This window comes from Sciurus vulgaris, assembly GCF_902686455.1.
Source record: "Sciurus vulgaris genome assembly, chromosome: 8".
Lineage (NCBI taxonomy): Eukaryota > Metazoa > Chordata > Mammalia > Rodentia > Sciuridae > Sciurus > Sciurus vulgaris.
Genome location: NC_136468.1, coordinates 143,705,763 through 143,733,572, shown reverse-complemented (window position 1 = coordinate 143,733,572; position 27,810 = coordinate 143,705,763). Strand labels below are relative to the sequence as shown.

At 62.0% G+C, this 27,810-nt stretch overlaps 3 protein-coding genes across 6 annotated transcripts; 2 read left to right on the top strand and 1 right to left on the bottom strand.

The window, feature by feature from the left end:
* On the top strand, positions 1–5,341 carry CFAP73 (cilia and flagella associated protein 73). 2 transcript variants are annotated; one of them, XM_079151597.1, is made up of 7 exons: positions 1–190; positions 1,577–1,690; positions 2,386–2,490; positions 2,754–2,954; positions 3,418–3,639; positions 3,896–4,054; positions 5,224–5,341. In XM_079151597.1, exons 1-7 carry the CDS (start codon positions 11–13, stop codon positions 5,305–5,307), a joined length of 1,065 nt encoding a protein of 354 aa, XP_079007723.1. In that variant the 5' UTR covers positions 1–10; the 3' UTR covers positions 5,308–5,341. The 2 variants fall into 2 exon arrangements, with proteins under 2 accessions (XP_079007723.1, XP_079007724.1); XM_079151598.1 differs by having other exon boundaries at positions 4–190; positions 1,585–1,690.
* A 454-nt stretch (positions 5,342–5,795) lies between these two features.
* DDX54 (DEAD-box helicase 54) lies at positions 5,796–21,413 on the bottom strand. Of its 2 annotated transcripts, none has more exons than XM_079151574.1 (20): positions 21,199–21,413; positions 19,604–19,733; positions 17,772–17,842; positions 17,095–17,283; positions 16,962–17,011; positions 15,558–15,599; positions 15,359–15,454; positions 14,855–14,976; positions 14,708–14,769; positions 14,476–14,607; positions 13,412–13,622; positions 11,594–11,728; positions 11,069–11,296; positions 10,914–10,987; positions 10,073–10,285; positions 8,797–8,939; positions 8,600–8,713; positions 8,025–8,129; positions 7,679–7,791; positions 5,796–6,343 (listed from the first exon to the last, which is right to left on the bottom strand). In XM_079151574.1, the coding sequence occupies exons 1-20, from the start codon at positions 21,370–21,372 to the stop codon at positions 6,111–6,113; spliced, it is 2,637 nt and encodes an 878-aa protein (XP_079007700.1). In that variant the 5' UTR covers positions 21,373–21,413; the 3' UTR covers positions 5,796–6,110. The 2 variants fall into 2 exon arrangements, with proteins under 2 accessions (XP_079007700.1, XP_079007701.1); XM_079151575.1 differs by having other exon boundaries at positions 7,703–7,791.
* A 93-nt stretch (positions 21,414–21,506) lies between these two features.
* Positions 21,507–27,810, top strand: RITA1 (RBPJ interacting and tubulin associated 1). 2 transcript variants are annotated; one of them, XM_079151587.1, is made up of 4 exons: positions 21,507–21,891; positions 22,040–22,181; positions 22,483–22,854; positions 26,575–27,810. In XM_079151587.1, exons 3-4 carry the CDS (start codon positions 22,547–22,549, stop codon positions 27,068–27,070), a joined length of 804 nt encoding a protein of 267 aa, XP_079007713.1. In that variant the 5' UTR covers positions 21,507–21,891; positions 22,040–22,181; positions 22,483–22,546; the 3' UTR covers positions 27,071–27,810. The 2 variants fall into 2 exon arrangements, with proteins under 2 accessions (XP_079007713.1, XP_079007712.1); XM_079151586.1 differs by lacking the exon at positions 21,507–21,891 and having other exon boundaries at positions 21,957–22,181.

Sequence of the window (27,810 nt, the reverse complement as noted above, 5' to 3'; positions counted from 1 at the left end):
CCAGGGCCTGATGGCCACTGCTCTTGGGAGTCCTGGGCTCGCTGCCACATCATTCTCGCTTAGAGCCCCCAAGGGCCTCAGAGGCTCCTGCGAGACTCCAGCCGTGGAAAGGCCACCGGGCCAGCGCAGGGACAATGGCAGTGCCCTGGGAGGACTATTTCCGGCAGGTCTTGCAGGAGAAACTGCCTCAGTGAGTGGGTCGCAGAGGCGGGGGCGGAAGGAAGGCAGCAGTGGGCAGGGGCCACCCTGCTCCCCCAGCCCCTTGGGGAAAGAAGCAGCTGCGGCTCTCAGAGGAACCGCGACTTCCGCCAGGCTCAGCGGGCTGGTCGCGGCAGAGCTGGGCCAAGGGGACAAGGCTCTGGGACTAGGCCAAGGTGGAGAGGAGGCCTCCCTCGGCTGCCCCCACCCGGGGACCTGCGCTTCCGGGCGAGGGGAGGAGTCCCCTGCGCCCGCTGAGCTGGCCTCGGTCCCAGGCCTCTGCAGAAGCACTGGGTGGGGTGTCCCCATCACAGCTGGCCACCTTGCCACGTGAGACCCTGGTCCACCCCTTCCCCTGGGTCTGCTGGCCGCCTGGAGCCTGGCGGCCCCTGGGGGGCTCCCTGACCAGGCCTAGCAGGGGGCTTCTCTCAGCTGGGCCCCCAGAGCTGTGGAGTCCCCCACCCCACCTGCCGGCCCCTCGGCCTCGAGGCCACCCTGCCTCCTCTCTCAGCCTCCGCCCCCATCAGCCCTGCTCTCCACCTGAGTCCGGGATGGACCCCACCTGCACCTCAGCCCTGCCTGACCTGAACCCCGTGCCCAGGCCGGATCCGGCAGCCCGGTCCCTGGGCTCCTGCTGCTGGCTCACTCGGGTTTGCCTTTGCTTTTCGCACCAGCCAGAGGGGTTTCTCCTCTGCTCAAGAACCTCCCCTGGCTCCCACTCACTCAGGGGCAAGGCCAGCATCCTCCCTGCCCAGACCAGCTATGCTCTGACCCTCGGCTCCTCTTTGCTCTCGATTCCTACGGTTGCCTCCTCCTGTTCTCCTCTCAGCCTCACCAGGCCGCTGCTCCTCCCCTAAGGGTCGAGGCCTTGGCTGTCCTGGCCTCTGCTCCCTCTTCTCTTCCCCCAGGTCTCTGTTCCAATGTCACCTCTGCAGAGAGGTTTTCTGAGTCCCTGGTGAAGTCTTCCTAGCCCGTGTAGGTTTCCATCCTGGGACCTGCCATGTCCTAATATTATATGATTTTTTAAAAAATATTTTTTAAGTTGTTGATGCGCCTTTACTTTCTTTATTTTTATGCGGTGCTGAGAGTCGAACCCAGTGCCTCACACATGCCAGGCAAGGGCTCCACCCCTGAGCCCCGCCCCGGCCCCTTATTATATGATTTGCTAGCTTGATTTCCTCTGGCCCCCGCAGGTCCAGCTCCTAGGGGGTAGGGCTTTCCTGTCTGCTTTGCGGTGGCCCCGCAGCACCTGGCGCAGGGCCGAGCGGGCGCTGGGGTCAACGTGCCCAACGAGGGAAGAATTCAGTCGCCGGCAGCTCACAGGGCGGAGCTGGGGAGCCCCAACTTCCACCTCCTTCACCTGCACCTCCCTCTTGAGCCCACTAGGAAGACCCCAGAGAAGAACGGGGACCACTTCCCACCCGGGCTGCGCCTCCTGGAGAAGAGGCACGAGCTGGCGGATGCAGACCGGGGTCTGCAGGCCCGGAGGAAGGTGAGCCTCCGCGGCCGGACTCCCCGGACCTCAGACGCACAGTGGCCGTGAGCGGAGACAGGGGAGCAATGCAGGCCCTCTCTTAGGTGTGAGATCTGAGACAGCAATGTGGCCGTCCTGAGCCGATCAAGTGACGGCAGTTGCTGGTGTGAGTCAGTGTGGGTGCTGGCATGGCCCTGGGATCCGGGGGTGTCATCTAGTCCCTGTCCTCATGAGGCTCAGTCTAGAGAGCAAGAGACAAGCATCCCAGTGGTGGGCTTTATGCGGGAGACACTGGGCAGAGGCCGTGGGAGCCCAGAGGAAGGCCCGGTTTCCACGTGGGGGTGGTCAAGGAGGACTTCCTGGAGGAAGCGTGCCTTGGGGGTTGCAGAAGGGCGAGCTGGCTCATCCAGCCAGGGGAGATGGCTTCAGGAAAGAAACAGGCAGAGGGGACAAAACGAGGTGACCGAGTGGCTGCAAGACAGCTGAAGGAGGGGAGAGGATGAGGTGAGTCGAGGCTGAAAGGGCGGGGACAGGGACTTTCTGGCTACGGCAGCGCGTTTGGGCTTCTTCCTGGGATGGTGGGAGCCATGGACGGATCTGAGCAGGGAGCAGCAGCAAGATCAGGGACAATGGATCCCAGGGACTAAGTGTGAACCTGAAAGCACTGGATGACTTGAACTCCCAGTCACAGAGACACCCACCCTCACCCCCAGGAGTTCCACGCCAGGATGGCAGCCCTGAAGCAGCGCTGGGAAGAGCTGGCACAGAAGGAGCAGAAGCTACAGGGGTCCTTTGTCCACTTTGACAAGTTCCTGCAGGTAGGGGGAGACGGCTGGGGCGGGCAGGTCCCAGGGACCCACACCGCACAACCCAGTGGGGGCCAGAGGGTCCTCATAGGTAAGCGACTGGGCTGAGCAACGCAAAGCGACAGCCTGAAAGGAGGGGAGGGGGGCTCAAATCAGAGTCCGGCAGAGCTTGGCTCGCGGGCTGGGTGTCGGCACGCTCGGCAGCTCGGCGTGCTTGTGGGGCGAGGAGGAGACCGCGGGATCTCCAGCTCCGCGAGCTCCGTCCCGCTCCCCAGGACGCCGAGGCCCGGCGCGGCCGCGCACTGCGAAGGGCGGCGGAGGAGCGACACCGGGCGGGCCGCCAGGAGGCGGAGGCGCTGCGGCTGCGGGCTCAGCTCCAGGGGCTGCAGCTGCAGCGCACGCGGCTGCAGCGACGGCTGCAGAAGCTGGAGCCCTGCGCGCGCCTGCTGGAGCGAGCGCTAGAGCGGCTGCCCGAGGTGAGCTGGGGAGCGCAGCCACCGTGCAGCGACAGGGCCCCGGGCTGGATGGAGCACTAATGGAGCGCTGGCTGCAGGCAAGAACCACCACTTACTGAGTGCTCACTGTATGCCGGCAGCACGGCTGTTCTCGAATCATCCCGTCGGTGCAGTGGGCTCTGTTGGTGTCGACCCATTTCACAGATGAGGAAGAGGGTCCAGATAATCGATAGACATCACTAACTGAATGAACCCATGACTTAATGTTGATCTAGGGAGGAGTTTAGCTAGGCGGTGGTGGAGGCGGGAGGGTGGAGCAGAACTCGGGTCTCTGACCCTGGGGCCAGAGAGCTGCGATTCCCCCATTTCACAGTTGAGCAAATCAGGCGCCAGAGGAGCGTCAGCGGACTAGGTGTGGCCCAGGTGCGGCCGGTAGGGCAGGGACAGCAGGGCCAAGTGGCTCCCTCTCCCCGTCCTGCCCCAGTTTCAAGAGGTTCCAGAGCTGGTGGCTCGTTTCGACAGCCTGGCAGACACGCAGGTGGCACTGAGGCTCACGGAGCGCGAGCTGCTGGCGGAGCTGGAGGCGACGAGGGCGCGGCTGCAGCGGCTGCGGGACACCGGGCAGGACGAGCTGCTCGCGCAGGCCCAGCAGCGGTCACAGCTGCAGGCGCGCCTGGAGGCCGCGCGGGAGCGCACGCTGCAGTGGGTACGGCCCGCGGAGGCCCCGCCCAGTGCCATCGCTAATTGGAACAGATGGTCCGCGCTCTACCCGAGGGGCGGGCTGCACTAACAAGCGGGGTGTCAGACGCGAGCGCGCTCAGGGCCCCCGGGTGGGCCTGTGGGGCCACGTGGCAATGCCTGGCCCCTCTAGGCTCGGTGCTCCCGGCCGGTGGGGGGTGGGGGAGCCCGCCCTTGGGCGCCAGTTCCCGGCTAGCACGGAGCCGCGGGCGTGTGCCCTCCAGGAATCCAAGTGGATTCAGACCCAGAACGCTGCCGCCGAGAAGACCCTGCTCCTGGGCCGCACGAGGATGGCAGCGCTCGACCTGTTCCAGACGGTGTGCCAGCACCTGCGCCGGCCGCCTGCCCTGCACCCTGAAGACACTGAGGGGCAGCTGGAGCAGGTCAGACCTCCCTCCCGATGTCATCTCCTCCAGGGGTGCCACAGTGCCTCAAAACCCTGCCCTCAGCAGCACCTTCTCTGGGCTCCATCCCGGCCCAGGCACCCTGCACGGAGCCTCCTCCACCCTAGCTCTGCTATGCAGAAGGCCCCAGCCCTGGCCTCGGGCACTCCCGTGTGGCAAGCCAAGTGCACCCTGGACGCCTCAGGTTCATGCTCAGTCTCTCGGTGACATCGCTAAGAAACTAGGAAGTGACCCTCTGCTCCTTGCAGGAGGGGTCTCAGCCTCTCTAGGGAGCCCGGGGACAGGCTGCGCACCATCCGCCCTTCACAGTGGGGCCACCAAACGTCACTGTGGACCAAGCACACCCGGCTTCTCTCTTAAGGCTGAGATGGCAGAATACGCCTCGTGGCCTGCGGCACGTTCGCAGTCCTGGGACCTAAGGCAGGGCCTCCACACACTAGACAGGTGCTCCGCCTGAGCTACATCCCTAGGCCTTTTAAAGACTCGAGATAGAGCCTCACTAAGTTGCCCAGGCCTCAAACTTTTGAACCTCCTGCCTCAGCCTCCGGAGTTGCTGGGGTTACAGTACGTGCCACCACGCCTGGCAACTTTCTTATTCTTTTTCCATTTTTGCTGGAGAGTTCCCTCCTCAGATGCTCACTTAGGTGAGAAACTCGAGGGCAGCCCAGGGACGGTGGTGAGTTGGCCACTAATGTCTTTGACAGTGGAACTATGGACTTTTATTAAGTTCATATAAATAAACTAAAACAAAATAAGGGAGGGTCACCCATGGAGATGGGTGACAGGTCACAAACCAATGACCGTACCCGATACAGTGAACCCTATGTAGAGGGCACCCATAAAAACTTAAGCTGAGTAATAATGATACCTTTATGCTAACTGGGTTGCTCGTTTGGGTCTTCCCGGGTGTCCGACACAGAGAACACCTTAACATACGGGTTAAAAGAGCAGCGCAGTGATGTGGCGAGGGCTATGGCCAGGAGCGTGGAGGTGTCGGGAAGTCTTTGGAGGGAACCCCGCGGCATCACTGCTGCCTATAACGGGGCCTCCAGCCTGCACCCTTGCCTCGCAGCCTCCCAGGGGTGGTGGGTGGGGGCTTGCCATCCAACAGAGGCTGGGATGTGACCTGGCTGCCCTGGGTCCCCCAGGTGAAGCTGTTCATCCTAGACCACTCGGCTGTGCTGGCCAGCCATCGCCAGACCGAGCCCGTGGCTGCCGTCTCCCAGCCCTGACCAGGTGAGCAGCGAGTGGGGAGCCAGCCCCAGGGAGGGGTGCCGGCTGTGCGGGACGGGAGCTGCTCCTGATGCCGGGGGCCTAGAGGGGCACACCTCCTCCACCCCTGTCCTGGGTCAGTCCTGGGGGCCGTCTGGTGTGGGTCAGGGCAGACCAGCAAGAGGGCTGCCGGCAGCAGCGTGCAAGAGACCTGTGCCCCCTGCAGGCCTCCGCCAGGGAGGGACCCATTCTGGGGTCCAGCTGCTGGAGGCCCCTGACTTCTCACGCCAGAGGGCAGCAGCTGGCCCCGTGGCCCAGCTCCCGGTCCTGAGCCCACCACAGGCAGCTGACTCCCCTCGGAGCCTCACTTCCTCATTGGAGATGTCAGAGCACCCTCAGGGGACCCAGGTGGCACCAGGGGGCACACACACACTCCCAAAGCCACCTCAGCTGCGATTTGAGAGTCTGGGTCTCCCCCTCCCACTCCCAGGGGACTGCACTCGTGGCCTAGCAGAGGAGCTCAAGGAAGGTTTATTACAGGAAAAACCATCACTGAGCTGAGCACCGGGGCTCAGGCCCAGGTGACCACGACCTCTGAACCCAGAACTCACAGAGTCGCAGCGACTACGCTGCCAACCCAGGTCTCGGCCCCCTGAGTTGCTGGTGAACTCCTACACGCCCGCAGGGCCCCACTCGATTGGCTCTCAGCAGAAGCAGGGGCCACCCTGCCACACAGCCCTTCTTCCTGGACGCGGCTCCGGCTCCGGCAGGTGGCTCCCCAGCGGTGCACGGGAAATGACTCGGGGCCAGCCGGGTCCTGTCCTTACATCCTCTTCCTCATCTTGCCCTTCCTGGAGGGGGCGCCCCGGCCAAAAGCGCCCTGCTGCAGCTCCCGGACCCGGCGGCGGTTGCGCCCGGAGAGCTGCTTGAGGCCCCCACGCTGCAGGAAGCGCATCTTCTGGGCCCGGCGTCTCTGCTTCAGGATCTGCTGCTTGGTCTTGAGCTCTGAGCGCACGCGGCCTGCGGGGGCTCCAGGGGCCGGGGGCTGGGAGGCACCTGCCAGCACAGGACGGGGCTGAGCCTCTGGGTCTCCCCCAGGGCCCCAGGCTCCTCCCCTGCCCTGCTCCCAGCTCTGCTCCACACTGTGGCCCCAAGTGTCTGACAGGCAGTAGGCACTTCATAAGGAGAGAAGGGGGAGGAAAGACTGGGCAGGTCAAAGAGCCAGAGAGGAAGAAGGCACAGGGGGGACGGGATAGAGCCGCAGAGGGGAGAGCGAAGCCTGGAGCCTGGGAGGAGACAGGCAGCCCGGCCAGCCCCACGGGGCTGCGGGAGATAAGTAGGGGCCAAGGCCAGCCAGGTGAGGTGGCCGGCAGTGGGCAGCCTGTTCAGTCCCCTCACCCCGGTTTCCCTGCCTGTAGAGTGGGCACTCTCAGTCTCTAGTCCCGCAGGTCACGTGGCCTGTCGCGGACACAGCCTGTCCCCACACAGCAAGTGGGAGCGCAGCCCTAACAGCAAGCTAAGCCACGGAGTTTGGGGGCAGGGCTGGGTTGGGAGGGGCCAGGCTGCACATGCGTCCCATCAGAGCATGACAAGGACTGAGTGGGGTCAGAGGGCAGGCAGTGGCCTCTGCTCCTCATGCTGACCCAGGGTCTTGCACCAGGGGTCTGTCCCAGGGCGTGGCCCAGGCCCACTAAGCACAGACTGGCGGACAGAGTGGCTTCCGATCCTGGCTGAGGCGGGCCCAACAGACCCAGCCCCACAGGGCCCAGGCTAGGCGCGAGGCCCACTCTTCCAGGGAGACCTCCCAACCCCGCAGTCGCCTCCTCCCTGAACCAGAGCGGCATGAGACTGCAAGCTTTTGCAAAGTGAACTCTACAGTGTTGCCAGAAGAACATCAGTCCTGACCTGTCCATGGAGAACCTTCTGCTCACCCCACCAGGTCCAGCCACACGCACCCGCGCTGGTGCAGGCCCAGTGGGGTGCAGCAGCACCCGCTCCCAGCCCTCCCCAGGCTTCTGACGGACATGCTTAATGAAATCAGCCGCTCACCTTCCAAAAGCTACATGGTCATCCGTGCTTCCCCTGAGGTGGGGGCTGGGGACAAGCACCAAGGGGCACAGCTCCTCCAGTGCCTTCAGGGGATGCTAGCGACCCTGGGGGAGGCCAGGTCAAGTCCACTGAACGACTTGACAGGGGCTGTGGTTTTGGCAACCGACCAGCGGGCTTGTGGGTGGGGTCTTTGCGAGCGGGTAGGGCTGCGGGGCTCCAGGGCCTGGGCAGTGACCGCATGGCTGGACCAGCTCGGGGCTTCTGGCTGTGCCTGCTTTTCCCCAGCTTGACCGCACCTGCCCTGTCCACCTGCACACTTGCCTTCCCCGCCCTGGGTCTCACCTGGGCCACGCCCTCGCTTCCCACCTCTTCGTGGTGGGCCTCGCCGGTCAAATGTCCCTTCCTCCTCTGAGTCCCGATCATCAATTTTCTGTTTCTGTTTCCACTTCTGGTAGCTGAGGAACCACGTTAAGGAAGCTACACGTGGCATCAGTCCCCTACCACAGCAGCCACAAGCCCCACTTAGACAGGCTGGGGCTGCAGAGCCGCCTGTCCCCGCCCCTGAGCCCCCCGGCCCCTGTCCCCAGTATTTACGGTCCCGCGGAGGGCCACGCAGGGGGCAGCTTGGCCCCACCCCTCGTGTCGGAGGGCCACTGAGGACCCAGCCCGGCCCCGCCCCTCTGGATACAGGTCCCGCTTGTAGGAGCTGCTGATATAGCGGCCGCTCTCGGTCTTGATCTTCTTTTTGTCCTCCTGTCCCGACTGTCCGACGAACCGTTTCTTCTTCCGGTCCCTGTTGAAGGAGTTGGTGGGGCTGCCGTGAGGGAACGTCCAGGTTCCCTGTGGGGTCGCACCTGGGCCCGGAGTGGGGTCCTGGGGGGATCAGGGAGAGAGCGCTGCCCGCCCGCAGCAGGCGCTCCTCAAAAGGCTCCGCTGCCCCGCCCCGCCCGCCTCACCTCTCCCTCGCCCGCCCGGCCTCAAAAGGGAGTTAGGGGTCAGAGGCATCAGCATTGAGGTGGGGGTCAGGGGTCCTCCTGGAAGGTCCCAATCCCCATCTACCAGAGCCTGCCTTTGTGCCCAGGTAGTCACAGCAAGAGCCCTCGAGAGCCTGTCTAGAAGAGGCGACCGGGACAGCATGGAAAACCCGGTGGTGCGTGCACCAGGGCGGGCGGGCCAAGGAGGCGGGCACCACCTCGGACCTCACGGGACACAGGCTGTGCGGCTGGGTGGGCCCCGCCCGGGGGCGCGCTCACCCGCACTCACCACTTGAGCTGCTGCTGGCCTCGGGTCAGGTTCTGCGCTTCGTCCCCCATCAGGTCCAGGACCGCACCGGCCACCTGCTGCTCGAAGGCTCCGCCCACCCCACCGACGCTCAGGCTGAAAGGGAGGGTTTACGGGGTGAGGCGGGGTGACGCGGCCAGGAGATCCCACACCCCACTTGAGACCCGCTGGCCACTCACCCACGCTCGCTGTCGAAGTCCTTGGGCCGGTAGGGCACGTAGAACTCCTGGTCCCGCTGCTGGGCCTCCTCCCTCCGCCTCTTGGCTCCTCTGTGAGGTGGTGGCCGCTGCCGCTTCTGGCCTGAGACCTCTGTGAAGACAAGCTGCAGGCAGGAGGTCCAGCATCACAAGCAGAGTCCACACCCGGTGTCAGCCAGAGCCGAGGTCCAGAGCTTCCAGGGGCCTTTATGAGTCTGGCTTTCTCATGTTTTTGGTACTGAGATTGAACCCGGGGGCTTTACTACTGAGCCACATCCCCAGCCCTTTTTATTTTGAGACAGGGTCTCCTTAAGTTGATTGGACCCCATTAAATTGTTGAGGCTGCTTTGAACTTGTAATCCTCCACCTTGCTGGGATCACCGGCATGAGTCTCGGTGCCCAGCGGGCCTTCCCGTTTGTTAGCTGGGTGCCCAGGTCTCCTGTGGGACGCACTTCCCTTTCTGCACACAGCACAACCCCTGCCCGGGGCCAGGAGAGGCCGAGGGATGAGGAGCAGGTGCAGCTCTGAGACCCTCTTTCCAGGCCCTGCTGCCCCAAGCCAAGTGACCAAGGCCAGGCTCGCCATCTCTGGGCCAGGGCGCGTTCCACACAAGGACTCCTGGGAGTTCCCAGCCGCACCCGTGGCTACCAAGCCCTCTGCCAAATGAGACCAGAGATACACAGGTGCTGTCACAGGCCCGGCACCTCCCCCCAGGGCAGGACACTTCATGGTCCTCCAGCTGCCTTTCAGGGGGTCACTGCCTGACACTGTTCGTGTCATCTGGCTGCTGGCCACGTCCCTCCTCCGCCCCTTCCCCCCACCTGGACCTCAGGCTGGAACTGACGATATAACACGCCAGCGGCACCTCCGGACCCTCCACCCCATCAGCAGGCAGGCCCAGGGCAGGGGCAGCAGCTGCACGCCAGGCCCCGGGCCTTCACGTTCTAGAAAGGAACCTTCCTGAACTGGGCCGCAGGGCCCTTCCCCCTCGTCTGTGTCCATCCTATGGGCGTGGAGACCCCAGGCCACACGCCAGGTCTGAATCCCAGCCCCCTGAGGGTCTGTGCCCTGGGGACGTGATGTGCACGGGCGGTTCTGCAGGCGGAAGTGAGCTCTCTGCTCCCACAGGAGGCGAGGCGGAAGTGCACCACTGCCCTCCCTGAGCAGAAGGACGGCAGAGCCCCAGGACAGCCCCGTTGCTGCTGGACCGCCCGGCCAGTCCCAATCCCAGAGCAGGGGCCCCGCTGACACCTGTACCTCCACATTCTCTCCCCCGTCCTCTTCCTTCCCAGGCTGCTCCTCCTGAGGTGCTGGGCAGCGCAGGGAGGGGCCGGCCAGAGCTTTCTGCCGCTCCTGTTGCTCCTTCCGTCCCTGCTGGAAGCTGGCGATGGCTTTGCGGTCCTTTTGCCGCTTGGCACGCATCACCTGGCTGCTCAGGTCCCGGCTGGAGGCATTGATCTCAAAGATGGTCTGTGGAGGGGACACCAAGCCTGCTGCCCATGGGCCCTGCTCACTCTCACAAGCTGGGTGAGCCCGCTGTGGACATCCCTTCCACTGTCACTAGATAGGCACTCTGGTTAACAGCACTTCACAATGAGAAAGGAGGACCAGAGAAGGTGAGTCACTTGCCCCAGGTCACACAGCTGGGAAAGCCAGAACTTAGCTTCCAACCCCAGTCCACCCGGACCCCAAGCCGGAGCTCCCCACGATCCTCTGCAGTTCCACTGTGCTGCTGGGGGCAGGCCGCCCGCTACCTTCCCTGCACCCCACTCCACATGCACAGGGTGGGGTGTTCAGTGGGGCAGGAGGGCAGGCAGGCTGGGGACAGCCAGCTGTCCAGGCCCCTAGCAGGTCATGGGCACAGCTGCTCCCGCTGTGGGCCTCAGTCCACCTCCACACGTGGGGAAGCAGCTGCCCCACGGGGCCTGCGGTGGCCCAGCAGGGTCCGGGCTGAGGGCGTCTCTGGGAGCCAACGAGCCAGGGCTGCAGGCTGGGGCACACCAAGCTTGGACTGACACTGCTGCAGGGTCCGGCTGGGGGCTGGCGGCGCCATCTACTCCCGGCCCTGGCGGACCGCGCGGCCCCGCCCCTCGCTCACCGAGCGTGCGCGGTAGCTCCGGATGCCGTCCACCAGCCTCAGCCGCCGCAGCTCCCCCTCCTCGAAGCGCGAGCCTGGCAGGGGCGGGACATGAGGACCAGGTGGCCCCGCAGGGCCTGCCTGCCGCCCGCCGCCCCACCCTGGGCGGGACTCACTGAAGAGGGGGTGCAGGCCCAGCCCCGCCACGTCCAGCTCCTTGGCCCTCTTGATGGACTCGGGCGAGGGTGCTGGCCGCGAGCGCATGTACTGCTGCTGGGCATTGTCCGCCACGCGGCCCAGGCTCCGCAGCTCCAGCGACGCCTCCAGGGTGCTCCTCAGGCCGCAGTCCTCGTCGTCCACCACGCTCTGCGGCACCCGGCCCAACACGCCGTCCGTGCCAGCACCTGCCACCCGCAGCACACTGAAGGGCGACCCGCTGGCCCACTGGCCTGGCCTGCCCACCCTCCCAGGCCCCCGTCAGGGTAAAGAGCAGCTGCCACAGCCGACCCCCGAATGTACCAGAAAGAGGGCCAAAGAGGAGCCCCAAGGTGGCTGCTGGGTTTACAAATTAAGTCCCAGCAAACTCAGCTGGTGTCCGTGAGGCCGCGGCTCCTGCCTGGGCTCAGACCCGCCCGCCTCCTCCCAAGGCCAGCACCAGGTGCCCCACGGCATGACTTCAGTGCTGCCCCGCCTCCCCTCACCTGAGGGTTCCTCGTGGGGTCGCGCCAGGGTGAGGGAGCGGCCCAGGAACAGGTGCAGGTCCAGCAGGTAGGGAACCTCATCTGGGGCCACCAAGGAGTAGGCTGTGCCACTTCGGCCGGCCCGGGCCACTCGGCCTACGGAGGAGATGGAGTCTAAGCAGAAGCACGACAGTGCCAGCTGTGCCGCCCAGGAAGGGCGCTTCAGAGAAGACAGCCACCCTGCTGGAGAACAGCACTTCCTGGGACACCATGAACGGGGGCACCTGCGACAGGTGGTCACGCACTAACTAAATGAATAAACAGAAAGGCTGCAGACAGAGCACCAGCTAGGGTTGCAGCCAGCGTCCAGTGGTCCCTAAGCGCCGTCCGTCTGTTCCTTTATCTCAGGAAACGGTCCCTGTTGAGTTCCACTCGCTGTGCTGTGTGTAGGTCGTGCGGTGTGTGAGCAAGTACCCAGGGCAGGGGCGGGGACCCCTCCGGGAGGTCCTCCCTAGAGCGATGGCAACTGGGGACAGCAGGTAGCAGACCCCGCTGCAGCCCAGGCACGTCCAGGGCCCCAGCCACCCCTGCCAGGGCTTCTCCCCACCTGCCCCCCACATTCAGGAGGTCAGAGAAGCAGAGCAGGGCAGAGGCTCCAGGGCAGGAAGAGGGCGCCAAGGAGCAGGCGTCTGATGGCTTCTGTGCAGGGAGGGGCCGTGGAGGGGGCGGGGCCGCACAGCGAGGAGGAGCTCTCAGTGCCCTGGGCCAGGCCCTGGGAGTGGCCAAAGGGTGAAGCGTGTTAGAGATTCCAGGGGCGGCAGCAAAGGACACAGTGACAGCTGTGTCACCAGAGAGCAAGAGGGCAGCGATGGGCGGGTCTGAGAGAGACCACGGGGTCCACCCCGACTTGCCGCCAGCCTGCCACCTGCCCAGCTAGTTCCCTCCCTGGCCTTGGTCTCCCCACCTGTGAAAGGAGGCGAGGCCGACGCGGGCTGCGTGGCCCCGGGACAGAGGGCCTGCGGCTCTGCTGGACTCTCAACCTCCCCATGGACATCAGGGACAAACGGTGTCCCCAAACCATGCTGTGGTCCCAACGGCCAGTGCCCCAAACGTGACAGTCACTGCTACCGTGGGTGCTTAACAAGGCCATGCTAGGGGGGCGGCCCACCATCCCAGGGGGCTGCTGGGAAGACGAAGAACCAGGGACAGACACGCCAGAAGGCGGCTGTGCCGGAGGTCCAGGCGAGGGACGCGCCACAAGGAGGCCAGCAGCCATCAGCAGTGGGGCCAGAGGCCAGGAGGGCCCTCCCTGCGTCCCAGAGCCCTGCCAGCACCTGGCTGTGGGCCCAGCCCAAGTGGGGGACAGGCTTCGGTGGCTTGCAGGCGCCCATGCACACCCACACACTGCACACTGTTGTACAAAAAAGTCAAATGGGGCTGGGGTGCGGCTCAGGGGCAGGGGAGGCCGGGGTTCCTGCCCCGGCCCGGGGAAAATGTCAACGGAGCGGGCTGTCGGGGGGCAGAGGGGAGGCCGCGGGGATCCTGACCCAGCACGGCGGGAGCGACCACGTAGGAAGGAAGGTGGAGATGGCCCGGTGCAGCTAAGGAGGCAGAGTCTCAGGGAAGGGACACGGAGGAGACCGAAAGGCCCTGCTGTCGAGGACCACGTGAGAGAAAGACAAAACCCAGGGCTGGGGCAACCAGAACGACAGAGGCCCATCAGGACCTGCTGCCCACGTCCCCAAGGCCCTCCTAGGACCTCAGCTTCCCTGTCTGTAGTGGCAGGAGCCCAGCCTTCCTCTCCCAGCCACCAGCGGGCTTGAGGCCCAGGTTCCTCACCCACGCGGTGCAGGAAGAGCTTGCCCTTGGCAGGGAAGCTGTAGTTGATGACATTGTCCAGCAGCGGGATGTCCAGGCCCCGGGCAGCCAGGTCGGTCACGATGAGGGCCGAGCACTTGCCGTGTGTGAACTTGGCCAGGTTGATCTTGCGGGCTGTCTGGTCCAGGGCGCTGTAGATGTGGGCGCAGCTGACCTGCTGGGCCGCCAGCAGCTGCGGAGCGAGGGCAGGAGGGAGGTGAAGCAGACTCTGGGAGGGAGGGCCAGGCAGGGGCCTGCAGTCTGATGCCCCAGCAAGAAGCCACTCGGTCAGTGACCACAGCCTGGAATCTGCACCAGGGTACAGGGGGCGCGCGTCGCCGCCCGGCTGGCTCTCTGCAGGCTGTCTGAGCCCCGAGGGCCCCCTCCCCAGGCCACCGGCACTCACTCAGGAGCAGCCTCGGCTGACCTCTCGGGATCTCACTGAGGACCGAGTCCACACGCACACTGCAGGGAGAACAGAGCCCGGCTGCAGGAGGCACGTGACCCATAGTCGTTCTCTAAAAATTACTATTTTGGTCTCATGCACTGGTGACCCCAGCTGCACAGGCAGGGCTCCGAGCCGTGTCCTCAGACCAGAGATCCAGGTGTGGCTGAGGGCAGGAGTTAGTGGCCGGACAGGGTCCACGGCCTCCTGGGCTTCTGGGTCTCCCTGCTGAGTGTCACGCGGGTACACACGTTAGAGACAAGCCATCGAGCTGCTTGCACACGCCAAGGGCACCTTACACAGACTACTGTGTGGGAACCGCGCCTCCACTTTAAGAGGTCAAACACGGTGCGCGCGGAAACCCGACTGAAAAACGACAGGATGGCACGGTTCAAACCCGCCGGGTTGGAGGGGAAATGGACAAAGGGGGACCTGGGGCCGAAGCGCCCGGCAAAGAGCAGCGCAGCCCCGCCCTCGCCAACCCCGCGCTCCGCTCGGGGCGCCCTCTGGTGGCCACGCTCAGAAGCGCAGGGCCGGGCTCAGAAGGAAGATGGCGCTGTTCCCGGCTGGTGCTGCCCACCTATCATCCGGGGCTGCTCACCTCCGTGAGGTATTCGGCGTGGTGCTTTGTGGCCACGAACACCACTGTCTGGTCCTGGGGCCGCACGACGCTGCGCAGCAGGTGCAGCAGCACAGCAGCCTTGGCGTCCTCGCGCACCAGGAGGAAGGAGGTCTGCAGGGAAGGAGCAGGTGGTGGGCTCTCAGGGCCTGGCCACCGGCCTGCAGGGCCCACCTGGCCACTGGCCTGAGGAAGGGGCCTGCTGAGGCCTCACCTTGAGCTGCTCGTTCAGCTTGGCGTCCACGTCCAGCCGGATGAGCACAGGCTCCGTGAGGCCTGCAGCGGGCACAGGGAGGCCAGAGGGGATCACCCAGGGACAGGGCAAACGGGCCTGGGTCCAGAGCCGCCCCGGCCCACTCACCTGCCCGGGCAAACTCCACCAGCAGTTTAGGCAACGTGGCGGAGAACAGCACTGTCTGGTGGCCCCCAGGGAGGCGGCCGATGATCTCTTGCAGCTGCTCGGCAAACCCCATTTCAAAGAGCCTGGGAGGGTGGGCGGGCAGGCGGTTGGGAGGCCTCTGCCGGGGACGCCCAGCCCAGCCCAGCCTGCCGCCCGCAAGGCCACGCTCCCACCGGCACTGACATCTGCCTGCATTGAACTCAGCTCGCCTTTTAAAGCACAACCCAGCCTAGCAAGGACCTTGACATCTCCACCCCGTGCCCTTGTCCTGTGCCAGGCGTGGGGTGCGGTCAGTACCCCACAAGTTCCACCTTCCACCCCGCGTCATCCCTCCCGAGGCCGCGGCCGGAGCCTCCCAGGCTCTGACCAGGCCTGCAGCGCTGAGGCGGGGGTCGGGTCCCGCCTTCCTGGCTGGAGTCCCAGCCCACTGCCCGCTTCCCGGGCGTGGGGCCTCCGGAGCCTCACCTGTCTGCTTCATCGAAGACCACGTACTCCACGCTCTGCAGCTTCAGGCCCATCTCCACAGCCACGTGCACCAACCGCCCGGGGGTGGCGATGATTCTGGAAGGGGTGCACAGGCAAGGTCACCGGTCAGCCCCTGCCACCCGCCAGCCCGGCCACCTGGGAAGGAGCCCAGAGCATCATCCCTGCGTTACCAACTCACATGTCAGGATTCTCATGCAGGGCTGCAAACTGGTCTTCCATTCTGGGGAGAGGAGGGTCAGTCTGGTATCAGCATCTCTGCCCCTTCCCGGAACCCAGTGCCCAGTAAGTCCCACAGCCCGTGCCCAGGAAGCACCTAGACTTGCAACTGAGGAAAGCCTACTGCTGAGACACCAGGCGGAGGCACTGCCCGCACCAACGCCACAAGTCACCATGTACCAAGAATCACTGCAGCGATAGCTCCCTAAAGTACAGGCTCCACGGCGGAGTCCACCTTGGTCCCACTGCCCTCCTGAAATGGCCACAAAGCTGCTTCTAACCCACGGCACTGCCTGGCACGAATCCTGGAACTGCCAGTTCAACCAGAGCCTGCGCGTCCCAATGTGCCTGTCCTTAAACCTTTTGGACGTACACCCCCAACTTCAGTCCCCCTCTGAAGTGTTCATGGGACATCTAAAGGAGCCGGGATCCTGGGACAGGGACAGCTTAGGAAGGTGGGGCCTTCTCACAGTCACAAACCAGAGGAAAAAATTACGTGGGCCGCAATCCCAGCAGCTCAGGAGGCTGATGTAGGAGGATCGTGAGTTCAAAGCCAGCCTCAGCAACTTAGTGAGGTCCTAAGCAACTCAGTGAGACCCTGTCTCTAAATAAAAAATAGAGAGTGTGTGGCTCAGTGGTTAAGAGCCCCTGGGTTCAATACCTGGTACCACAATAAAATAAAACAGATGACAGTATAGGGAAACCACTGGGAAGAAAACCTCAATTCTGAGCGTGACTGTTCAGTGGCCTCCTGAGAGCAGGACACAGGGCTGCCCCTCAAGGAGAAACCGGACGCGCCGAGGCAGGGGTGGGTTCTGACCAGCTCTGCTACAGAACCGTCCCAGGGCGTGTCCTCTGCTCATGTGTGGGCACTGCTACCTGGGGGGCCCTGCTACCTGGGGGTCCTGCTACCTGGGGCCCTGCTACCTGGGGGGCCCTGCTACCTGGGGGTCCTGCTACCTGGGGGGCCCTGCTACCTGGGGGTCCTGCTACCTGGGGCCCTGCTACCTGGGGGGCAGCAGCTCTGGAGGAACAACACTCCTGGCAATGAGCCACAGCTCACAAGCCTTCGTCGCACGTGCTACTTTTAATCAACCCACAGGCTGGCAGCCACGCCGCCCAGGCTCGCTGACCCTGGGAGCTGGAGCCCCCTTTCAGGAACCTCGGGAGGCGCCTGAGCTGCGGGGCTGGGGGCCGCTCTCAGCACCCACCACGCACTTGCCCCTGTGAGTTTGAACGTGCAGAGAAACCGCCGTTGGAATGAGCAACAGGGGCTCAGTCAGTCCAGTGTCCCTGAGCACAGGGACATGAGCGTGCTGGTGACCACGGTGGGGGTGACCGGGGCAGGGGGTGAGGGGGTCCTTACTTGTCCCCGCCCAGGATCAGGGCAGTCTTGAGGCCAGTGAACTTGCCCAGCTGAGGGGAGGAAAGGAAAGAAGAAGCTGCCTGGGGTGTCGCCAGCCGCCCGGCCCGGCCCCGGCCACAGCCCGCGGCAGCACCTCCTTCGTGAACTTCATGGTCTGCAGGGCCAGCTCCCGGGTGGGCGAGAGGACCAGGGCGCGAGCCCCGCTCTGGGCGCTGCGTGTCTTGAGCCGCTCGAACATGGGAAGCAGGAAGCAGGCCGTCTTGCCGCTGCCCGTCCGGGCCATGGCCACCACGTCCTTGCCGTCCAGGATTACTGGGATGGTCTGCAGGGCAGGCAAGGGCGGGTGGTCGGTTCCTGCCCCAACACGGCGGGTGGGCCACAGGGGCTCTCAGCAACGGCGCGGGTGTCACAGGCCCTGGTGGCATTTCCACCAACACCCATTTGCCTGCCTCCAGGAGGAACGGACGGCGCCCGATTCCTGAGCTGCGGGGGCGCCTTCTGCGGGGCGAGCTGGACTCTAGCTCCCGTCTAGACCTCCTCCTCGGGACCTGAAGGTCCCCAGGGAGCTCAGGTCTGAGGACAAGGATGGCCACCTGGTGATGGCAGGTGCCTGTGGGCCGCCGGCAGGGTGAGCAGCAGGAGTCCTGGGGGCTTGACCGGCAGAGACCCAGGGTCAAGTCTCCATTCTGCCGGGCCGGCTCCCCACCTGCGAACTGGCTGAGCTGGGGAAGAGGAAGCGCTGTGACCCCTGGGACGGGGTAGCCGTCACAAGGCCAGAGGGGGCGAAGGCCGACCCGCCCGGCCCCGTACCTTCCTCTGGATGGGCGTGGGCACCTTGTAACCCTTCTTCATGATGCCTCTGAACACCGGGTAGCTGAAGCCTAGGAGAGACGGGGGAGTGGTCAGGGCCAGCAGGTGCCACGAGTGCTCGGGACAGATTACAGGACAAATGGCTGCTTCACCAATGGAGGACACCCAGAAAAAGACTTCAGGAGAGACAACCTCAAGGTCTATTGAGATCACAGATGGGTCTAGCCAGGTGCGGGGTGCACGCCGGCAGTCCCATTGCTTGGGAGACTGAGGCAGGAGGACCGCAGCTCAGCGAGACCCGGCCTGGAAATAAAAACGGAAGGGCTGGGGATGTGGCTCCGTGGTGAAGCACTGCAGGTCCCAGGTTCAATCCTCAGTATTAGAGAGACAGCAGGAAGGAAAGGGAGAGGGAGATGGGGAGGGGGAGGGAGAGCAGAGTCTGCCAATCGCAGTGGATAAAGCTTCTGCGGATGCTGATGTGAGCCCACTCTTTTTTTTTAGTGGTCGATGGACCTTTACTTTACTTATTTCTATGCGGTGCTGAGGATGGAACCCAGGGCCTCACACGTGCCAGGTAAGCGCTCTACCACCGAGCCACAGCCCAGCCCGAGCCCACTCTTCATGCCACGGCCGACAAGGGTCGTGGTACGCTGCTGTGTGAAGTGATCAGGGCGCAATGAGAGGACACGCGTCTTGCTTTTGAGTCTCCCAGGGTGCCGAGGAGGTGGGTGCTGAAGTCAGACGAAGCTGGGTGACAGACCTGTGACATGCGCTATACTCTGTTTTTTTCGTTCAAAATTCTAATTAAAAAAAAAGATGCTAAGGGACAGGGCCCAGGACAGGGCAGCGCAGGTGGAGGTCTGGAGCCGGAGCCCTGGAGGTCCGAGAGCTCGGCTCCAGCTGCTTCTCCTTCCGACTTTCATCTTTGTGATTCAGGAAGGCCGACAGCCTGGACGGATTCTGCTCTGCTGACTGGCTGAGGCAGGGCACCCTGTTGAAGGCCTGGCGGTCCAGGCTGCTTTTGTGACCTGACTTCCGTTCTCCTCGCCCGCTTCTCCACCAGGACGTCCTTTTTATTGGTTTGTAAAAGTTCTTTGAAAATTAGGGCTGAAAACCCTTTGTTCCATGGCTTGCAGATATATTCCTGACGAAGCATTTATTTTATAGTGCTTTTTAGCATACACATATCTATTTCAAAAAAAATCAAATTAAATGATGTTCAGATGGCACTGGGAAAGTCAACCTTCCTTAAGGTATAGGTTTATATAGATATGTATGTGTATGTATATAAACAATTTTTTTCCCTCTTCTATATCAGGGATTGAACCCAGAGACACTTAACCACTGAGTCACATCCCCACTCTGAGACAGGGCCTCACTAAGTTGCAGAGGCTGGCTTTGAATCTGCAATCCTCCCGCCTTGGCCTCCAGAGCTGCTGGGATCACAGTGGGGGCCACCCGCCGCGACAGACCATGAACACGTTCTTGCTCGGCAGCTCTGAGCTTCAGGGCAGGAGGATCCGGCTTTATTTCTGTCAGCAGGTGTTCCAACCCACCACCCGCCTCGTTGCGCTGTCACACAGTAGAGCCTCTGCTGTCTCTGCCCTGCCTGCACCTGCGTCACCGTGGCTGAGGCCTGTTCTGCTTGCTTTCTCCTTGCTTCAGGCCTGCTGTCCCCACGAGGCCCTGGAGGCCTTGATCCCCAGGTCTGCTGTGCCAGCCGACCCCACCCCTGGCCTGGTACTGGGCCACGAGCAGAACCGCAGCTTAGGGTGGAGGCCACAATGACCTGCTGCTGCTCCCCAGAGCCCCGGGTGCGCCTGCTCACCCACCCATGGACTGGAAGCCTCCAGACTTCTTCTTCTTCTTGTTCTGGGCTCGCACCATCTCCCGGGTGTCTGATTCCACATCTGAGGTGCACTCTGAGGTGGGAAAGGTGGGCAGGGGTCTGCCAGGTCCCAGCTGGAAGAAGAGAGCAGACCAAGCAATCAGACCATCAGTGGGCAGGGAGGGGGCTGCCCGCTGGCCGGTCTCTCCTGCTAGGTCACTCAATTTCTCCACTAACGGCTCGTCCTCAGACAGCCAGGACAGAGCACGGGTGCCAGGGGGTTCTGTGGCCACTCTGCCTGGGGCTCAGTTCCAACTCTGCCCCTGTCTTGTGAGCTAAGAATGTTTTTCACGTCTTAAAGAGTTGCATTAACATAAAGAGTTCCACACAGCCTAAGATTGATCACATGGCCCTTAACAGGGACAGTTTGCCATGGAAAGGTGAGTGAAAATAAAAAGCCCAGCACAACACTGCCTGCATGAGTAGGATGCATGGACACAGCGCCATTTCATCTTTTCAGTAATTTCTGAAGCACATATAATCACCTGCCTTCTACACATGTGGGACACAGAGAGGGTAAGCAACTTCTCCTGTGTCCCACAGTGGGTGCTGGGCTGGGCCAGATTTGAACACAGGGTAGTGCCATGGCAAAACCCTTGGTATACACCACGTATTCAGACTCCTCCGTTGGCACTCACTATCTTTGCTACCTGCACCTTCATTGGCATTAGCAGTTTCTTCGAATTGACTGGAGCACCTACTTAGTGCCAGGTGCTGGCCAGGCTGGGGAAATGGAATGAGCTCTCATCCCAACCCTGCCCGGGGTGCAGTCTTTTCTCTTCTTATAAATGCCCATTTATTCATCGCCATACTCCGGGCCTACTCTGTGCCAGGCACTGCTGGGCACTGCACTGAGGAGAGCAATGGGCTGCAGCTCTTCTGGCCGCTGGGTGTCCACACCTCATTTGCATACATTTGGCACTGGTTAGTGGAATGCCACCGGCTTTGGAACCAGACCATCCCGGGTTAGAATCCCGGCTGTCTCACTCTAGCTGTGAGATCCTGCTCACGTTTCTTAACCCCTCTAGGCCTCAGTTTCTTCCTCGGGGATGGCTGTAGTTGGCCATAGTTGGTGATGAGGCTTGTAAAGCTCTTAGCAAGGAGACTGACACATGTCAATCGTCGACACATACGAGTTTAACTTGGTTTTAGTTTCCCAGGGGCCTGAGGGCGTCGCTGTCTCAAGATACGGGGGTCTGGCATCCCCTTAATTCAATTTCCCAAGACTGCCCCAAACTTTGTCAGACCTTCCGCACCCGCACTTTTCATTGGACGGCTGGGAACGGGGATCCGCCCCCTGGGCCGCGGTGGCCAATGAGGAGCGCGCGAGCCAGGGCCGGCGAAAGGCCCGAAGGCCCGGGCGCCGGCCGCGCGAGGCTGTGGCGCGGGTGCTGGCTGAGGCCGCCCGCCGAGCCCGCGCCCCGGCGGGCGGCCCCGAGCCCCGTCCTGGGCGGCGGACTCCCTGCCCGCGCCAACGCGGGGACTCGGCCGTGCGGCGCTGCCTGCAGCCGCCCCGCGGTCCCAGCCCCACGCTCCTACCTTCCCAGCCCGGGCGTCATCCTCCGCCTGAATCTCAAAGTCGCCGTCCTCCGAGTCGCTGTCGCGGGCCTGGGAGGCCGCGCCCCGGCGCTTCCGGAGCCCCTTCTTCTTCCTCCACTGGGCCATGGCAGCTGGCGACCGAGGTCCGGCCGCCGGGCGCTTGCCGGCCGCCATGCGGGCCGGGCGCTCAAAACCCGGAAGTGGGCGGAGCCTGCGGGACGTACCAACTGCGGGGGCGGGGGGCGCGTGCACGCGGCCTCTGCGGCGCGCCGGGCGCTCTGGCCGCCCGGGGGCCCGTGCGCACGCCCCCGGCTGCGCGCGCGGCCCGCCGCGTGGCCCTGGGGGACTCGGCGGCGGCAGGAACTGGGCGCTCCCCGCGGGCGCCTATGGTCCGCGCCGCGTCGGCCCAGCTGCTCGCTGGTTGCTGTTGGCGGGATGCGCGCGCCGAGCACGCGTCGCTAGGGACCCTGCTGCCCCAGCGAGTCGCACGGCGCGCGGGGTCGGGCGACCCGAGCTACCCTGGGTCCCGAGCCCCGGGCATTCCAGGCTGCAGATTGGGCGCTTGGATGCGGTGCGCGCTGCGGGTGCCCGTGCACCCCGGTCCCCGCGCCGAGGGGTCCAGACCTGGCGCGAAGGAGGCGCGGGAAGGGGGTCCTGAAGGTGGTACCCGACGTCCGCAGCCAAGATGCTCAGGTAGGAAACTAACCCAAGGAGGCAGGGGCCTCGGGCTCCGACTTGGGCGTCCCGGCTTGTGGGGAGCGTGCGAACCCCGAGAGCGGAGCAGTTCCGTGCTCCAGCTCTGAACTCGTATCAGGTTCACATTATGCTTCCCCTGTCTTAGCTCTGTAGGCTTGACCTCCATGTGTGACTTCACCTTTTGAAGCCTCTGATTTGTGATCTGTAAAATGGATATAATCAAAGCTACTTCCCAGGGCTGTTGAGAGGATTAAATGAGACCATGCTTGTAAAGCTCTTTGCACGAGGTAGGCCTGGGATCACCTGACTGTCCCGACCCCCTGTCTCCCCTTCGCTCATACCCCTAGACATTCTACCAACATTCGTTGAGCACATATTTACTCATTGAAGAGTTGCGGGTAGTACCCTTTTCCCATCACCAAGTTGAACACATTTCTAGAATGCCCCTGGGGTTGGCTGCTCCCCTTTGGGAAGGATTGGTCCAGGGAGAACTAGGCCCTTGGCCCTTGGGATGAGGAAGGGGACCTGGGGACTGCCAGTCATCCTCACTGCTATTGGCTCAGGGCTGCCACCTGACCCCTTTCACAGAGAGCCCCGGAGGCAGGGCCTGTCGGGCAGAGCGAACCTGCTGTCGCCCAGGACCCCGGGCAGCATGAAGACCCCCGTGGAGCTGGCCATCAGTGGGATGCAGACCCTCCACCTTCAGCACCGCTGCCGGGGTGGCTACCGGGTCAAGGCCAAGGCGTCCTATGTGGATGAGACTCTGTTTGGCAGCCCTGTGGGCACCAAGCCCCCTGCACCAGACTTTGACCCACCCTGGGTGCAGAAGCCTGACCGAACCAGAGGAGTGGGCACCAGGGCATCGCCATCGCAGGCCTCGCTGTCCAAGGGGAGTTGCGAGACCACCCCCTCTAGGGGCAGCACCCCGACTCTGACACCAAAGAAGAAGAACAAATACAGGTACGGGGGGCGGGGGGGGGGGGTGCGCTCCTGACCTCAGGGCTGCCACCTGTGTTGCTGTTACAGCCTTGCTGTCGGCCTGCTGTATGACCTTGGGCTAGGACCTTGACCTCTCTGAGCTGCACTACCTGGTAGGATGAAATGAGAAGGGTACACGGTACTTCGTGCTGTAACCTAACGCCGAGGAAGCTCTCAGTCCATGATGATGTCGGTGACTGTGAAGTTGGGACCCCCATGTCCAGAGGATGTGGATGGCACACGTGAGGCCCACAGAGGTCAGATGACTTGCCCGAGACCACAGAGAAGGTTGCAGGTCATTAAAGAGATCGGTCTGTGAGAGGATAAGTCCGCGCTGTCAGTGGGTCTTGCTGCCCTTTCATGAACAAGTTAGAAAAATAGATGCTGATGCTAATGATTATTATTTAGTTAATTAAAATTAGGTGATTTGGATCATTTCAAATTAATAGCAGCCTGGAGGGGGGTCCCCAGCTGTGATCATCGGTGTTCTGGACAAGGACTCAGAAAACCAGTACGTTAGCCAGGCTGCATCGCAACACGGCCTGAGCCGCTGGTTTTAGCCACGCCAACTTACCTGGCCACAGTGCTGCCGGCTGGGGCCCCTGTCAGGTGCTGGAGGTCTCAATTCCCCTGAGGCCTCCCTGCCTGGCTCACAGGGGCCACATCACTCTTCTCGCTGCCTGGGCACCCACGCCATCCCAGTGGCTCTTCTCCGGGACCTTCTTAAGTCCTGTGGGATCAGGGACCTGTCTTCAAAATCTCACAATTTGGTCCACAACACCTGGTCGTGGATTGGATCTGAGGTGTCCCCCTAAAGCTCATATGAGATAATACAGGAAGGTTCAGAGGAGAAGTGATGGGGTTATAAAAGCCTTAATCTAATCCGAGAATCAGTCCCCCGTGGGATTAACCGAGTGGGGTGTGGCCGGAGGAGGCGGGTCCCTGGGGTGTGGCCTTGGGGTATACATTTTGTGTCTGGCGAGTGGGGTCTCTGCTTCCTGATCACCATGTGAGCTGCTCCCCTCCGCCACACTCTTCTGCCTCAGCTCCAGCCCTGAGGAATTTAGCTGGCCATCTATAGACTGAGACCTCTGAAACTGTGAGCCCCCACATAGATTCTTCTCCTCTCCTAAAATTGTTCTGGTCAGATCTTTTAGTCACAGCAGTGAAAAAGCTGACTAGTACAATGGCCAATTCAATTTTACGGTCTGTTCTAAGCTGCGGTGGTGGGCATACATCAGATAAAGAGACATGAGAACGGAAACGATACCTATTAAAAGAGGCTAAAATCAACAAAGATCAAAGCAAGATCCAGTTATGTCAGGCTGAGAGTGACATTTCTAAACTCCAAGGCAGGGTCGGGTTGAGATTAACAACACTGGCATCCCATGACATCGCTGGAATACTGATATACCTGTAGGCTGTATTAACAGAAGCATGGTATCCATGACAAGGGAGGTGACAGTTGACCCCATGCTCATGTGGAGAATGGGATTTTCTGGATGCTGACAAGTTAAGGAGTGTGTAGGAGGTAGGGAAATCATTGAGCCAGAGCCCTGGCACTGTACAGATGCAGGCAGCAGACACATGGTTCCACAGCTAAACAAGAAGCACAAGGTAGACTTCTCAAAGACCTACAGTTTGAGGATGGGAAGCCTGGTCAGTTCTGGCCAGATACCCGGGGCCTGGCACCTAATAGGTATAAAAATAATTGCCAAATGAATCTGATTAAAGATTAGAGGCCTAGAAAGCACTTAGGTGTGATTTAGCAGTTGATAGCTTGGATCCTTGAGCCAGGCTTGATTTGAATCTTGTCTCTGCAGCGATCGGGTGGGACTTACCCTCCTGGGTTAGTTTTTCATTGCTATGACAAAATACCGAAGAGAACTGAAGGAAGGTCTGTTTTGGCTCGCAGTTTCGGAGGTCTTCAGGTGGCAGTTGGCTGGCCGCACTGTTTCTGAGCCTGTGAGTAGGCCCAGCTTCCAGATGGAAGGGCATGGTAGCCAGCGAGTAGAGAGCGGGAGGGAGTAGCCAGGGACGCGATATGACCTTCCCGTGACTACATTCCACCTCCTACAGTTTCTTTCTCTCTCTCTTTTTTTTTTTTTTAACATAATTTTTTTTTTATTCATTATGCCGTGATGAGGATTGAACCCAGTGCCTCACACGTGCCAGGCATGCGCTCTGCCACTGAGCCACGACCCCAGCCCCTCCTCCTAGTTTCCACCAGCTCCCAATCCTGCTGTTCACATGATTAGCCCACCAGTGGGCTCGTCCACAGACGAGGTCAGAGCCCTGCCACCTAGTCACTTCCCAGAGGCCCCACCTCTGGCCACTGCTGCAGTGGGGACCAAGCCTTCAACACATAACCCCTGGGGGACATCCCTGATTCCCCCTACCTGTGCCTCAGTTTCCTTATCTACAAAATGAGATTGATTTTGATACCTCATGTGGCACTTTGTGAGAAATTACCCAGTGATGCACGTGCTGTGCTGAGCCCTGGGCCTGTAAGAGAGACGGCCTCTGTGAACGTTCCAGACTGGCTGGCTCGTAATAGGAGCCGGGCCTGAGTGGACCCCACCAGCAGGGTGCTGGCTGTCGCAGTTTCAAATGCAACAGACCAAAGGACTGCAGAGGGCAGCCGCCAAGACCTCTGGGACAAAGGAAGAAACGTCGTGGAGGAGAGAAGGCCGGGGATAAAAACTCGGGGTAGAGCACCTGCCTAGCATGTGTGAGGCCCTGGGTTCCGTCCTCAGCACCACAGAAAAAGAAAGAAAGAAAGAAAGAAAACAAAGATATCATGTCCATCTACAACTAAAAATATTTTTTAAAATGGGATAAAAACTACAGTTGCTTCACAGTTGGCCCTCTGCACTCTTACCTTCCACATCTCTGGATCAGAACTATTTGGGGAAAATAATTGGACCTGTGTTGAATAGTGTACAAACTTTTTTTTTTTCCTGTATCTAAACAATACAGTATAACAGCCATTTACGTAGTTGTCGCCTTGTATGCGGGCTCGTAAGCATTGCCAGCAATCAAGAGGTGACTTCAAGTATCCAGGAGGATGTGTGTGGGTTGCATGCAAAGTCTCCCTCATTTTCCCCAAGAGACTTGAGCACCCCCAGAGTTTGGTCTTTGTGGGGCCTCCTGAAACCAGCTCCCCTGTAATTGGAACTCTCAGTGGCAAATGATAGAAAACTTATCCAAACTTGTTTCAGCAGAAAAAGGGCATTTGGGGTCCAGGTGACAGAGCTCACGTTATTGTGGGGACTGGGCCTCCTCTTGAGTCCTGCTTCCCCGTCAGTCTCCAGAGGGGGTGAGCTGGCACAAGTGGCTTTGGCCTGATATTCTGTCAGCCTAGCAAGGACAAAGGCCAGGAGGCAGGAGAGCAACGCTTCTAGTTTCTGCAAAAATCCAAAGGCAGACTTTCATTGGATAGACTAGGTCATGTGACTGCTCCTGAACCAATCATTTCGGCTGGAAGGATGGGATATGCAAATTGGCCAGTTCTGGGTTGGGGCGCCCCTGAGAGCGGGATGCAGGGGCACAGGCCGCTTTGCAGGGGCCGCAGGCCGGGCCAGGACCTGGGCCTCCCTGCAGGCCCGGAGCTGGGAGGCGGGGACCCGGGGACTGAGGGCCCCACCGTGGAGGCCGCTGGGTGGCCGGGTCGCAGCTCACTGCCTTGCTCTTCCCTTCCAGGCTCGTCAGCCGCTCCCCGTCCTACTGTGACGAGTCGCTGTTCGGCTCCCGACCCCAGGGCACCAGCTGGGAGGCCGCTGGGATGGCCAAGGGGGATGCCGCCAAGCTCCGGGCCCTCTTCTGGACGCCGCCGGCCACCCCCAGGGGCGGCCCCTCCCCCCGCCCCAGGGAGACCCCGTTGCGAGCCATTCATCCCGCCGGCCCCTCCAAGTCGGGATCCCAGGCAGCCGCGGACGCCTGTGAGCTGCCCGCGGGTGGCACAGGGACCCCTGCCCCTCCCAGGCGGGGGCGCTCGCAGTCCCTCACCCACCTGAACACCCCCAGCACTGGCTGCCCAGCCCGCACAAATGGACCTCCGGCCCCCAGGCCCTCCACCTCCGGGGTGACCTTCCGGAGCCCCCTGGTGACTCCCAGGGCCCGCTCAGTCAGTGCTTCCGTGCCAACCACGCCCCGCCAAAGTGGGGCCACCCAGAAACCAAAGCCGCCTTGGAAGTGAGGTGCCTTCGCCAGGGCTGCCCAGGGTTCGCAGGCCCTGGTAGGGGGTCCCCTGGGAGACCAGCCTTACCTGGGCATCTGCAGGCATTGGAGAAGCCCTTCACTCTGACGATCTGTTGTTCCCTGCCTTCTCCCCTGATGGGCACGGGGACCACCCTTGAGATGTCCCTCTAGCCCTGTCTTAGCCACTTGAATCAGTGCCAACCCGGCCCTGCCACCTCCCCCGCCTTCCCGCCAAGAGCAGATTGCCTGCTGGGAGGTTCCTTCCCCCTCAGGCTGAGACTTCTGCTGAGGATTCAGCCTCCATGGAGTCTGGAGGCCACAGAGCTGTTTTCCAGGGCTGTGTGTGTCTGGGGGAACCCAAGGGCATCTGGGTGCTTCATGGGTGGACGTTTTCATTTAAACGTTCGTGTATTTATTTCTGTCAGTGGCTCATCAAGGCCTTGCGCGGCACTTGCTTCTTCCCCTCTTAGGTAAAGGCCGTTGTTAGACCTGACTTGATTTAAATAAAAGTTAAATATGACAGCTAATGCAAGGAAGTGACACAAATCATGCCAGTGGCTCCTGCAGTTTGGGGACACAGGCCTCCAGCCATGGCGGGGAGCAGCTCCTGCCACTGTCCAGCTAGTGCCACTAACTGGTGGTTGGCTGCTGCTCCCTGAGGTCGGACTGGGCCCTGAGTGTTGGTGTTTAAGTTAGGTGTGTGCGTACATTTCCCTCCTCGAAACCAGGTCAGTGCTT

What these genes read in the sequence shown, in the direction of transcription:
- CFAP73 (XM_079151597.1), top strand. Translation starts at nt 11, where the DNA reads ATGGCCACTGCTCTTGGGAGTCCTGGGCTCGCTGCCACATCATTCTCG. An exon ending in GTCTGCAGGCCCGGAGGAAG is followed by an intron (nt 1,691 to 2,385) that starts GTGAGCCTCCGC and finishes CCTCACCCCCAG; the next exon opens with GAGTTCCACGCCAGGATGGC. An exon ending in CGCTAGAGCGGCTGCCCGAG is followed by an intron (nt 2,955 to 3,417) that starts GTGAGCTGGGGA and finishes GTCCTGCCCCAG; the next exon opens with TTTCAAGAGGTTCCAGAGCT.
- DDX54 (XM_079151574.1), bottom strand. Translation starts at nt 21,372, where the DNA reads ATGGCGGCCGGCAAGCGCCCGGCGGCCGGACCTCGGTCGCCAGCTGCC. An exon ending in CCACGCCCATCCAGAGGAAG is followed by an intron (nt 17,284 to 17,771) that starts GTACGGGGCCGG and finishes CCTGCCCTGCAG; the next exon opens with ACCATCCCAGTAATCCTGGA. An exon ending in AGCTCCTACAAGCGGGACCT is followed by an intron (nt 7,792 to 8,024) that starts GTATCCAGAGGG and finishes GTGGTTCCTCAG; the next exon opens with CTACCAGAAGTGGAAACAGA.
- RITA1 (XM_079151587.1), top strand. Translation starts at nt 22,547, where the DNA reads ATGAAGACCCCCGTGGAGCTGGCCATCAGTGGGATGCAGACCCTCCAC. An exon ending in AAGAAGAAGAACAAATACAG is followed by an intron (nt 22,855 to 26,574) that starts GTACGGGGGGCG and finishes CTTCCCTTCCAG; the next exon opens with GCTCGTCAGCCGCTCCCCGT.